Source organism: Musa acuminata, chromosome BXJ2-8, assembly GCF_036884655.1.
Source record: "Musa acuminata AAA Group cultivar baxijiao chromosome BXJ2-8, Cavendish_Baxijiao_AAA, whole genome shotgun sequence".
NCBI lineage: Eukaryota > Viridiplantae > Streptophyta > Magnoliopsida > Zingiberales > Musaceae > Musa > Musa acuminata.
In genome coordinates this window covers 46,432,477-46,445,732 of record NC_088345.1, presented here as the reverse complement: position 1 = coordinate 46,445,732, position 13,256 = coordinate 46,432,477, and the positions used below count along the sequence as shown (strand labels likewise).

The following is a 13,256-nucleotide window of genomic DNA, read 5'->3' as shown; positions in this document are numbered from 1 at the left end:
TTGCAGGTGAAAAAGACCTACAAAGTATTTATTTATCAAATCTAGTTTAATTAATTAGAGACAAAAATATATTTCGAAAAGATTACTAATCTCATAACTATCATCGCTTATAAAATATTAAGTGACAATAAAAGAAATATATATTTTAAATATGATACTAATATAATATATTCAACTTAATCTTTTTTCGTCTCCGAGGCCTACATGATATGTCCATATCATATTTGAATCGAGTAGACTTCACATTATGAATCTTGATTAACCAAAAAATAATAATGATCAAACCATAGCATCATGTTAATGAAGAGTAGCACAGGCGAGTCCTAAAAAGCGTGAGCTCGGACGGGTAGAGGAGAGGGATGCGTCAGAGTTGAGGTCACATCAGCCAAATAAATGTTATCGGATTCGGATTGAGAAATCGGGTTACCGGTTGATCCACAATCCGATTCACCGAGCCGAAAGCCACGCCGGGAAACCGCAAGAGGTGTTCGTGGTAGGGTTTAATAGAGCGTCCTGTCGTCCTCTCCGAAGCCGTATACTCTCCACGAAAGAGGCCGCGACGGCGATGGCGCTCGCGGTCGAACGGGAATTCATCGGCGCCGGCTGCAACCGCATCGTGAACAATGTCTCCTGGGGCCGTTCGGGCTTGGTGGCCTTCGGCGCCCAGAACGCCGTCGCTATCTTCTGCCCGCAGGTGAGTGAACTACTCCATGTCTTCTCTCCTGTCCTCGTTTAGTTTCTCGACCGCTTTCTTTCGATTCTCATTCGTTCGTTCTCCTTTGTTGTGGTTATGTTGCAGACTGCTCAGATATTGACTACGCTTCCTGGGCACAAGGCCGTCGTTAACTGTACTCAGTGGCTTCCTTCTAGCAAAGATGCTTTCAAAGGTGTCACCTTTCTTCTTTTCTTTATATTATGATGTTCTTCAGTATCATAAGGATAAACTCTCGCTATTTCTTTGTGTGCATGACAAAAAAAGGTGGTTAATTCAGATCGCCAGTGACTTTTTTGTATGTAACTGAGCAATTATTAATTATTTAGAAGAAATCTTCAAATTGTTTACTTGATTTCCGGACAAATTAACTTGCCTAGATATTTATTTACTTTTTTTTTCCTTATAGTTTTAGAATTTAGATTCTTCACAGAATTTTCAGATGAGATCTTCCAGTTAGTTGGACCAGCTTTGTGAAGGCGTCATCTTTTGTATATGATCAGTAAATTTAGCTTTTCTTGTGATATTTTTAACTTTTAACTCATTGGCTACTAAAAATATCAGCAAGCAGCTGAACTTTTTGGTGATAACTGGTTAGTATTAACATATATTCTGGTCTATTGGTTCAGTTCTTTGGTGACTATCTGCTAAACCAGTGAAGAGATATCTAGGACCTATTTATTAGATGGAAACGGATCTTAAAATTGTGAAGGTTGACAAAGCTTTGGATTCTTTTGGTACAATATATACAAAGAAAAGAGGATCCAAAGATTTCTTAATACTTTCCACCCAAAGGGAGGATGTGTGAAACTAACATATCACCATGCAGGTCAATTTTTGAGCCTCTAATTCTACTTTGTATGTCCTGGAAAAGAATGCTAAAGCTGTTGCTTAGATAATTATGTTGATCAAAAGGGAATATCACTGATTTGAAAGAGCTGACAAGAAGGATGGTGCCCACCTTTTGTTAGTTTGGAAGCTTTGAATTAACATGTTTTTGGAGGTCCAAAAAAGGGCTTGCCTCAGACACCTTTCCTCTACCCAAGGGGAAGAAGGTGGATTATACACCAGCTTTGAGGCCTTATTCAGGGGGAAGGACCCCCCTGATTTTCTCAAGCCAATTGGTAGGTCACTGGGTTATTCAAATAAGTCATCTTTTCCATGGTTTTCTCCCCTGCCTTTTGAAAATTTGAGGTTAGCTACTCTACTGACTGACCACTGGCACAATCCATGGTTTATTCTATTTTAAAAATCATTTTTTATGAATGTAAACTTACCCATTTTATGTTTACTCGTTGACAACATTTTTATAGAGAAATGAATGGAAAAAACGGATATAAATGGAGATGAGACCTGAAAGGCTGAATGATGTATACTTACCTATTCTATGTTTTGTCCATCTTTCTCTTCCGTTAGGACTATTTATTTTCAACTGAACTATCTTCTTTCATATTTGTTATTTTATGATTCATTGTAGGAGATCCTTGCATCCAAATGGTGAAAGATTATCCTGTAGTCAGATTGTACAGATGATTTCTTAAAGACATACGGGTCTAAAAGTGCCTTTATATTTGTTTCTTTTATTTAAATGCACCTTATAGGAAGAAGAATCACAACTGTCTGGTCATGATGTATACTTCTTAAATAATTCTTGTGGATTCTAAAATTACTAAAAAATGTTTGTGACAGTTCAACATGCCGAGGTGCATTATCTTCTGTCAGGAAGTTCTGATGGTGTCCTCATTGTATGGGAAATAGGCCTCAAGAAAAGAGAGGTATTCAGTTAGATAACATTGACATTATTCTGTAGATATTGAATTTTGAAGCATCTGTTTTTCTCCTAATTTCTTCTTTGAAGACACATTAATATTTTTGTGGTCACTGTCAAGGATTGCCTTTTGGTATATTAGTCCTGTACTGTTTTTAGTCATACTGGTTTGCACCTGCCATTCTGAACAGTTATCTCATTGCTGTTAACTGATACCAGTCGGAAATAAAAGATCTAAAGGCTTTTAAACTGAGGGAGGAAAAAAATGTACATTCTTTTCTTCTCTTCTTTGTCCTGGTTGCCAAGAAGTGAAAATTCTTGGATACTTGAACTTTAGAGTCAACCAAATTGATGTTATATATAACAAATAGCAGACACACAGTGGCAAAGGGCTTTCATGGCAAATAGTATAGTGGTTGCTATACCGGGCATCACAAGTCTAAAGCAGATAACTAACGTAAATTATGATTCATACTATTAAAAGAAATCCTGTAATTCAATATAACAAAGATTTAAATTCCAAATGTCCATGTTAGAGGTTACAAGCTTTATGTTGAGTAGTTGTATTATGATATTGAAATGGAAATTCATTATATCAAAATATAACAATTTTAATTTTTAACTTAATCAGGGTAGAGTTTTGGGCCTTGTAGTAGAGTGTGGTGGAGGTTTAATAGTATAGGCATTTATTTTTTTTTAAGAAATATTTATGCTGAATTGGGCATCAAGCAACCTTTACATGCATGCAATGTAGCAAGCATTGACCACTAGAACATTATAGCGGTCACCATAAGTCGAAAACACTTTAAGGTGCTATTGTATATGTAATGTAGTGCTTGACCCTGCAAATTGTTGTAGGGGCTACTTTATAGACAATGATCAAATTGGTTTAACTTAAAAGCTGTGCACTAGTTCAGGGTTAGAGCCAGTCTGGTATATATTCAGGAAATTATGATAGTTGTCCTAGTTTTCATTGAGAAGCTTCTTTAATCTTAATTTTAGTCGCTTTGTTTTGAACTTTTTTAAAATAAGTGCTGGTCAAAGAACTGTTTAATATCTCTTTCCATCATTTTCTATTATTCAAATGATTTTAGTTTATCTAATTGATGATGCCAATTAACTAACATCATAATTTACCTTTTCTTTCTTATGGTCTATGCTACAGTGGAGAAGTATTTTACAAGTATCAGACGTGCATAAGAAAGGTGTTACATGTCTAAGTGGCCTGATAATTTCCCATACTACAGCAATGTTTGCTTCTGCTTCTTCTGATGGCCTTGTTGTTATATGGGAATTGGTTCTTCCATATGCTACTTTGCGTAAGTTAATATCTATGCTAAATTAATTTTTTCTACTGTTTATTGAACTTAATATGATGCATAATAACAAGAAAGCACATCACATACTCTCTTCATGCATGATGATTGATGAGTTTCATTGATTGATTTGGCAGCCAATATGTTCGGCCAGATCTGTGAAAGCAACTTTGGTTGCCTGACTGCCCTCTTCCCCAGAATCTTGACTTGCAAGACTATGGTAGGGAAAGGAAGCAAGTCATAGTAGGCAATAATGTATTTTTGTGTCATTGGTAATTCTTTTGGCCTGGAATTATTGAAAATATACTGATACTGAGTGTGTTGATTTTTAGCTTACCTTGGTGCCTTAGTAAAGTTGTGACTTTGCAACTTGGATGACTAGGGTAGAGTCATTGGAAAAAGTCTCTTAGCTTGCTTGCCAGAGCAAGGTTGCTACATTGACCATCCCTAGCTCCCACATTGGTGGGTGCCTTTTGCACTAGGATGCTGCTTTTAATTTTATGGATTTTGTTACAAATAATGATTTTTTCATTAGTTTTCATCAATATCTTTTGACTAATTGAGTTCTTACATTGATCATGTGATAGGAGATTGCAAAATTTCTTGCTTGGAGTCTCTCTCTGTGGGTTCAAAGCCTATGGTTGCACTGTCTTTAGCAGATTTGCCAGGAGAATCAGGGCATGTTATTTTAGCAATGGGGGGCCTAGACCAAAAGATTCACATTTACCTTGGTGATCATAAAGGGAATGTAAGTGAAGTTTGCCCAGAGTTTTCACTTTTTCTTATTCCATTTTTTACTCAAATTGATAACTGATGTAATTTTTACATATTCAGTTTATTTGTGCTTGTGAGCTAAAAGGTCATACAGATTGGATCAGAAGTTTGGACTTTTCTTTACCTCTTTGTTTAGATGGTGAAAATGAAAGCCTTCTCCTTGCAAGTTCATCTCAGGACAGAAGCATACGCATATGGAAGATGGTTATGCATCTTTCTTCATCTAATTCTCAGGTGCCGTACAAGAAGGACGAAGGAATTGGCTTGACATCATACATTGAAGGCCCTTTGTTTTTGGCTGGTTCTACTAGTTATCAGGTTTCTTTGGAATCTTTGCTTGTTGGGCATGAAGATTGGGTATACTCTGTTGAGTGGCAATCTCCATTTATTAATGGAAGTAAAGCTCACCAACCGATGAGCATCTTGTCAGCATCTATGGACAAGACAATGATGATATGGAGACCTGAGAAAAACACTGGTATCTGGGTAAATGTGGTGACTGTTGGTGAGTTAAGTCACTCTGCCTTGGGCTTTTATGGTGGTCACTGGGCACCGGATGGTGAATCAATTCTTGCTCATGGATATGGTGGATCTTTTCATTTATGGAGAAACACTGGCATGGATTTTGAAAATTGGCAGCCACAAAAGGTCCCCTCTGGTCATTTTGCCTCTGTATCAGACATTGCATGGGCCAGGAATGGTGAATATTTACTATCTGTTAGCCATGACCAAGTTAGTAATTTTGCTCATCATGTAGCTTTCTGATTGTTCTTTGTCATCATTGTGTCAATTGCATGCTTAGCTGGTTCTACAAGAGTCATCATTGTTTAGTTCATTAATGTCATGTCAATTCTTTATTTGCAGACTACTCGGGTTTTTGCTCCATGGCATAGCGACGGTGATAGGACTCCTTGGCATGAAATCGCTCGTCCACAAGTTCATGGTCACGATATTAATTGTGTCGCCATCATACAAGGGACTGGAAATCATCGGTTTGTTAGTGGCGCTGATGAAAAAGTTGCTAGAGTTTTTGAGTCTCCTTTATCATTTTTGAAGACTCTTATGCATGCAGTCCAAAAATCCGTCTGCTTTGAGGATATTAATGAAGATGTACAGATCTTGGGGGCTAACATGTCTGCTCTTGGATTATCACAGAAGCCCATTTATATGCATGGTGAGGTTCTTTTCCTGATCACTTGGTGATATATACCTGAGTTTAGTCAATAGTATTGTTGGTCCATATAGTTGGTACTTGGTATACCCATGCTAAATTGTGGTTCCATTGTTTGGCTGCCTGATCAATTGTGGTATACCCATGCTAATAAGTGACCAAATAATATCTGGATTTGGGCTGATTTCTATAGCTGACTAACATTGTGGCTTGTAAGTAGTGCCACTTAATTCCTAAGAAATGTTTCTATGAGAGGTGTGCATAATTTATTTATTGTTAGGCCGCCAATTTGTGGAATTTGACTATCTTTTTTTTCAAAATATTGGAAATTTTGAATATTTATGAACTATTTTTTGCATTTTGCTTCCTTGGAAGCTCATAATATTGGTTTGTTTTCTTGTGGTTTTGATTGTCTATGTAAGATCTAGGACAATCGCCTACGGTAATACCAAGATTCGTCATTCCATGACATATTGCTCAGTACGAGTAGTACATACCAGTTTGACAGGGGACTGGTACAGGTGATACATCGGCATGCCCCCATGTACCATGTGTTGGTACGTTCAGTATAACTCGTTATAGCTATACTGTGCCGATAGGTGATCACTATATTGGTACGGACCGATAAGGCGAACCATAGGTAATACAATCACATATATATGTATATTATAGTCTAGTAAGTTTCAATATCTGATTTTCTTTTCTTGTGATTGTTATGCCTCATGCAATTTCATTCTTTTCAGTTGCTGTGACCAAACCATCATAAATGCATATCGACTCAATCCAGCATCCTTGGTTTTGTAAATGATATTATTGCTACTTCTGATTGTTAGTCTTAGTATCCAACTACATACCAGCATACAGTAATGAATATTACTTTCAGCCTTCTTCTACCCAGTTTTTCTGTTCTAGGATTTTGTACTCATGTGTTGTCTGTATAATTTTTTTATTTATATTGTGATGTCTGAGTTATAGTTGTGCCTGATATTATTGTGTTGATGTGCAGCTAACACTGACACTCCAAGCAGGCTTCAGAGTGATGCTTCCGACTCTCTGGAAACAGTTCCTGATGCGGTGCCCACGGTTTTTACAGAACCTCCCGTTGAGGAGCAACTATCATGGCATACATTGTGGCCCGAGTCTCACAAACTTTATGGTCATGGAAATGAATTGTTCTCTCTTTGCTGTGACCATGAGGGAAAGCTGGTTGCTTCTTCATGCAAGGTATATTCATGTTACTGATATGATCTTTTCAAATATAGAAAAATTGTTCCTATTAAGCTGTAGTTTGCTCATTTTGTTGTCTATTAATATTTGGAATAATGACAACTGGTCCCTGAAGTTTGGGTCAATGTTTTGATTTTATCCATCGACTAATATTTAGTCAATTTGATTCTTAATACTTTCAATTCAATATCACCATGGTCCCTCTACCCCTCGGGTTAGACCACACGGGTAACCTTACTGTTAAATCCGATTGAATTATTCCGTTTTATGGTGTGACTAGTCATCTAGCTATCATTTTAAAATCAAATGATCTTGATTTGGATTGGCTGACCTGATTTAAGATTGGTCCAAAAATCAATGTATCTGATCTTTGATCAGCTAGTATAGTGTAAAACATAACATGACTTCAAATTTTGGTTATCAGACCCATACCCAACCTTGGATGGACCAATATGGGTCTGGTACATGCCAATATAATGATACATGGTACATCAGTATATTGGTTGACAGCGATATGGGGAGAGGAAAAGAAAAAGAGTAGGAGGAGGATGAGGAGACAGAGAGATATATTGAGCAGGTGGGATGTAGTGAGTAGGGGGCGACAAGATAGCACTGAGTGAATGAGAGATCTTACCTAAAAGATAGCTACAACTATCGAACTTGGTTCAAGCGTCCTTTGGGTGAGTTTACCACTTTGTTCATGCAGATTACTGAGTGGTAACCTGGATACTGAACCGGACTGGGGCAATAACCTGGATAGCAGATGGAACTGGGTGAAAAACCCTGTTCTGCGTGTCAGTTTAGCCTCGGACTAGTAATACTGCATGTTACGTATCGATTTATGATGTTGATACTGAACCGGACTGGGGCAATAACCTGGATAGCAGATGGAACCAGGTGAAAAACCCTGTTCTGCATGTCAGTTTAGCCTCGGACTAGTAATACTGCATGTTACGCATCGATTTATGACATTTTTAATCATACATGGGTCTAGATCTAGGATACCGGGCCCGTGTGAGTCCCTGGTTGTATTGCTATGGGTCAGGTATGTACTGGAATACTGACATACTATACATCGGTATGTACCATAGTACCAAAAGAGGGGAAGGATGAGAAGGAGAAGAAAAAGAGAAAGGGGAGAAGGAAAATAAGAGGGGGAAGAGGAGAAGATGAGAGAAGGTCAGGAGGCCATTGAGGAGAGGAGTACTTCGTGGTGATGAGTGGACTGAGGGAGGCAAATACGAGAGTGGGGCCATTGTACGAAGGGGGGTTAACCCTAAATACTTGGACCGAATTAACTATTTTGAATCAGACAGTAAGACAGGTTTTAATAGATTACCGGGCTGTAACCCCTATATAGGTCCCGAACTGCCTAAATGGTGGCAATCCACCCTTCATTTTTCATTGGACCATTAAATACCATCTGGTACAGACCAATTGGGGCGATATGTTGAACCTTGCACCAATCATTTCTTTGAAAAGCTTTGGATAGGATAAAAGAGAATATGTTTTTCTAAAGAAAAAGACTCTACATCAGAGGAAGTGGTTAATTAAGTCTTAATTCTCGTGGTCCTCCATAGCCAGGTTAACTACCTCATACCACATTTTCTCTAAGGTTCTTGATTATGATTTGGATGACATTTTCTTGCTTTATCCCTCTCAAAAATGTTGATTTTATGGTTTGAACCCTCTTGCATTTTATACCGTTCCCCATAATCACAATGTATTTTTCGACTTCTGTGTTGCTTTTAACATAGCTAGAAATTGTGAATGGTTTGTTTTTTCATCTGTATAGCAAGTAAAATAGTTTGAACTTGTTCTTTAGAAAATATTTTTTTCCCAAAAGTTCTACGTGCTTTTGACATATGACTCTTAAATTGACATTTTAATGCTTGATAGCTTTTTCTTCATTCAATTCTTTTACTCAGGTTCTATCTAAGACAATGCCAATGTTTATGATAAGTTTGTTTATGACACTAAATTCAATAAGTTATTTTTAACAGACTCCGTTGTCAGTTGTCTATACTTACGGTTTCAGCAAAGATATATATTTTCTTTTCTATCATGCAGGCGCAGTCAGCAACTGTAGCAGAAATATGGCTATGGCAGGTTGGATCTTGGAAACCAGTTGGTCGCTTACAATCCCACAACTTAACAGTTACACAGCTGGAATTCTCTCATGATGATGCATTTCTTTTGTCTGTTTCAAGGGATCGACATTTTTCCATCTTCTCAATTGGAAAATCCAGTATGTTTTTCTGATTATTAATGAAGATAGATGTTTGCTTTTTTCAATCTGTCTTATAGCTAAACATTGGATATAAGTATTTCAATATTGACATTAGAGCATGTCAGCTATAAAACCAAATTGTCTTATATCCAAACATTGAGAGTTGACGTTGACCCTTTAAAATATTGCTCATTGACCAAGGTTAATGATATGTGAGGCATCTTATTTCTTGTATTAAGTGTTTGTACATACCATGCCATGTTGTACCAGATGTGAGTTCTTGTCAGAAGGTGCTCGGTTACATCTCATGGTGCTGCAGTAAGCGCATGTCACATCCTGGATTTTTTTTTTTTTATTTAATCTTTCCACACATTTAGGTCAAATAGATAAACATCACTTTATTCATCATTCATAAACATTTATTACAATTCATTTATTACAATCCGTTTATTCATCGAATCATAAATAGAAAAGTAAACATGATGATGTTAACTTCAAGAATCATCCAAGTGGCTCTACCTAACGGTAGAGGAAGGTGCGCTCTCCACTGGAATCTGATTTAGTACTAGAGGGAGGCTGCTCTGAAAATCAAAAACAACGAAAATTCAGCAACGCTGAGTAGGAACCCCAAAAGTCAACTCAAAATATATACATGATCAAAATTCAATCAATCATCCCATTGGCGTATATCAAATATCCGAAGGAGCACTTCCCCAACAGCGGATGAAGAGGCTTTACCCTACGGGATGAGTTTGTGTTCTCCCAACAGCGGATGGAGGCAAACTCATATCACACTCCCAACAGCGGATGGAGTGGTGTCCCACGCCCGCCAAAGTGGGGACACGTTCCTCCCAACAGCGGATGGAGGAACCGTCCAGTCGCCACGTCTGACGGCCCGCTAATCCCCGAAGGGAATCGCCGTACCTGCTCTCAGTAGGAAAATAATATAATCTCATATTGATCATGTCCATTTCGGGATGAAATAACATATTTAAAATGTCTCTTTCAAATATCATCAATATCAAGTAATATAAATTAGCCCTCAATTGACTTGAACTCTAGTTTAATCGATTCAATTGAACTTGATTTACTAGAGCCTAACTGAACTGATCTCTAATCCTTATTGAACTGGTCTGGAACCACCCTAGACTAGTATAATTTAGACTAGATTAAGTTCAATTTAGGTTAAACTAACTTGAATAAGTCAATCAATTCGGAATCACCCTGAATTGATCTAGACTAATCAAGTCTAGTTTAGTTCAATCAACATTTGGGCTCAAGTTCAACAATAACATTGGGCTAGATTGAGCCAGTCCATCTACTGGTCATGTGCATTATACATGATTGAGCATGCATTACACAAAACTGACCTAGCCCTGGCCCATGGACTAGTCATGTGCGTCGCATATGACCGCCCATAATAGTTGGGCTGGGGTAGCCTACGGGCCAAGGCTTGACCCGTGGGTTGGGCCTGGCCTGTGAGAAATTTCATTCCAATTAATATTCAATTTCATATCATAGCATATACCCATTAACAATATAAATAAAAACATAATAATGCATTAAAAGATAGACAAGGAGAAAAGCTTTAATATAAGGAAATAACATTCTAAATTTGACTATAAATCATAAGACATTAAAAGAGGGATTGGGAGATAAGTTTTAATACAAGGAAATAGCCTTCTAAATTCAAATAAAAATCATGTTTTCAACACATATAAAATTTCAATATATTCTAGTCATATTTTAAATCATTTAGAATAATATATTTTAAATTTCAGATCAAAGAATATCAAAAAGGAATTTAGATAACATATTCTAATCTAACAAGATTTTAATCCAGATAAGATTAAAGATAAACTGTAATACAAGAAATATCATATAAAACAAATACATTTTTAACATATTTAACTCTACAATAAAAATATTAATCATGGGTCAAAAAATATTATGAAAACTTTAACTAATTATTTTAATACAAAAAGTTTGACATTTAAAGAATTGATACATATTTTTCAAACTATAAAACTTTTAACATTTAAAGAATCAAAATAAAAACTAAAACTTTTAAATTTAAGAAAGATAGGGAAACCTACCTCTTGTCAACAGGGTGTAACTCCTCGTTCCTCCCGCTGTCAAGCTCGACTAGGTGAGGAATGAAGGAGAGAAATCCCTCCCTTTAAATAGGAGGAGATGAGCCTCTATTAAGGGAAATTTATTTTAATTTTCGTATTTATTTAATATAAATTATTTTCATTTAATATACTAACAAATATGATATTATCATATTTGGAATACTTAATAGTTATTTCCTTAATTCATATCAACAAACAAGGAAGTAGATTAAGATTTCCTTAAATTATAATAACAAGTAAGGAAAGAAAATAAATTCATAACTTAAATATTTGATGTGATTACTGTGCAACCCTTATTTTAGTCATCACCAATAAGTTTGGAACCATGAATAGACTGTTGTGCTGTTAAAATACTGGCACAAAGGAAAGCTGAGTAAACCACATTGATTACCTGAATAACCAGTAATTGCATTTACAGAACATAAAAGTTTTCCTTGAAAACCATTTCATAGTTTATATGGTTTGTAATGATGGCCAACCCTTGAGCCTGTTTGGAGTAAATTAGAAGTATGGTCTATTACATACCTAATTGGAAAAGTGAAATAGTTTGGGCCTGTTGATGAATGCATAAGCACCACGGAGGACTATTTAATCTTTCTTTTCGCATCTGAGACATATTTTATGCATTTCAGTGTAGATTATATGATAACAGTAAACACATATAAACATCTGTATATACATGGTAGATTTTGTTTCTTGATTATTATTAGAAATCTGTCTTTATACACATACAAACATACAAACATTCTGAGCTGCCTTTTATGCGATTTTAATGACTATATAGGAAGGCAACATATGCTACTCAATTGATCACAATAGACTTTTGTGGGCTTCTTAACCAATTACTGTCTGTCACTGTTACCAAAAGAAAATCTTATCATTATCATAATGTGATTCATATTTATCTTTTTAGTATTCGAATGTTTCTCTGAAATCTGATGTTAATCATATACTAGAATTTTTTACCGGAGATTGTGATTTAATTTGAAGAATCTCCACTTGGCTCTGGTTCCTTAATCTTTATTTGAAATAGTCTCTTATATTTATGACTTGTTAGTAACCTCATTCAGGTGAACCTTATAATATGTTTTGCTGAAAAGATGATTTTATCCTTCTGTGAATTAGGGGAAGCCAGTCATCATCTGATCGCCAAGCAGGAGGCACACAAAAGAATAATATGGGCGTGTGCATGGAACCCATTCGGCCATGAATTTGCAACAGGGTCAAGGGATAAGACTGTCAAAATCTGGGCTGTTGACGGTTCCTCTTCTGTCAAGCAGCTTTCTATCTTGCCCCAGTTCCATGATAGTGTTACAGCTTTAGCTTGGGTGGGCCGTGAACGCTCCATTAACTCTGGAATTCTTGCTGTTGGCATGGATGATGGTCTCATCGAACTTTGGAGTGTCTCCGCTGGAAAAACCGCCGCTGGTCGTGACTCAGAGCCATCAGCATTTAGTGCTGTTCTTTCGATTCGATTTGATCCTGTCCTGTGCCATGTTTCGACGGTGCTCCGTTTAGCTTGGAGGGAGCGATGCGCTGGTGATTCAAGGGCCACGGAACTTGCATCTTGCGGAGCGGATCAAAGTGTTAGGGTGTTCAAGGTCTGCGATTATTGAAGATGCTTGTCAGGTGTACTAACCCCAATGTTAAACAGAGTCATTTTTCATGAAATGTGTTTCCAGCTAGGGTTTGCTGGAACAGATAGGGTTTCATGAAATGTGTTTCCAGCTAGTATGATTTTGCCGATGGTGGTTATGTATCGTGTATTGTTATCTTGTTATTGGTTGTGCACCCAAAAATGGCAGCAAGAATGTTAATTTACCTCTTGTAACCAAAATGTCTGTGGGTTCTGTTGAGACTACTATGTGTTGTATTAGCCTTTTTCTTTTCTTTCATGAATCAAAAGGTTCATCGTTAAGGACA

The 13,256-nt window shown here is 36.8% G+C and overlaps 1 protein-coding gene across 1 annotated transcript; it reads left to right on the top strand.

The window, feature by feature from the left end:
* Positions 1-460: 460 nt before the first annotated feature.
* LOC103995261 (elongator complex protein 2) lies at positions 461-13,256 on the top strand. Its single transcript, XM_009415811.3, has 10 exons — positions 461-694; positions 800-887; positions 2,402-2,487; positions 3,646-3,799; positions 4,384-4,544; positions 4,631-5,302; positions 5,435-5,744; positions 6,748-6,965; positions 9,039-9,216; positions 12,459-13,256. Exons 1-10 carry the CDS (start codon positions 566-568, stop codon positions 12,947-12,949), a joined length of 2,487 nt encoding a protein of 828 aa, XP_009414086.2. The 5' UTR covers positions 461-565; the 3' UTR covers positions 12,950-13,256.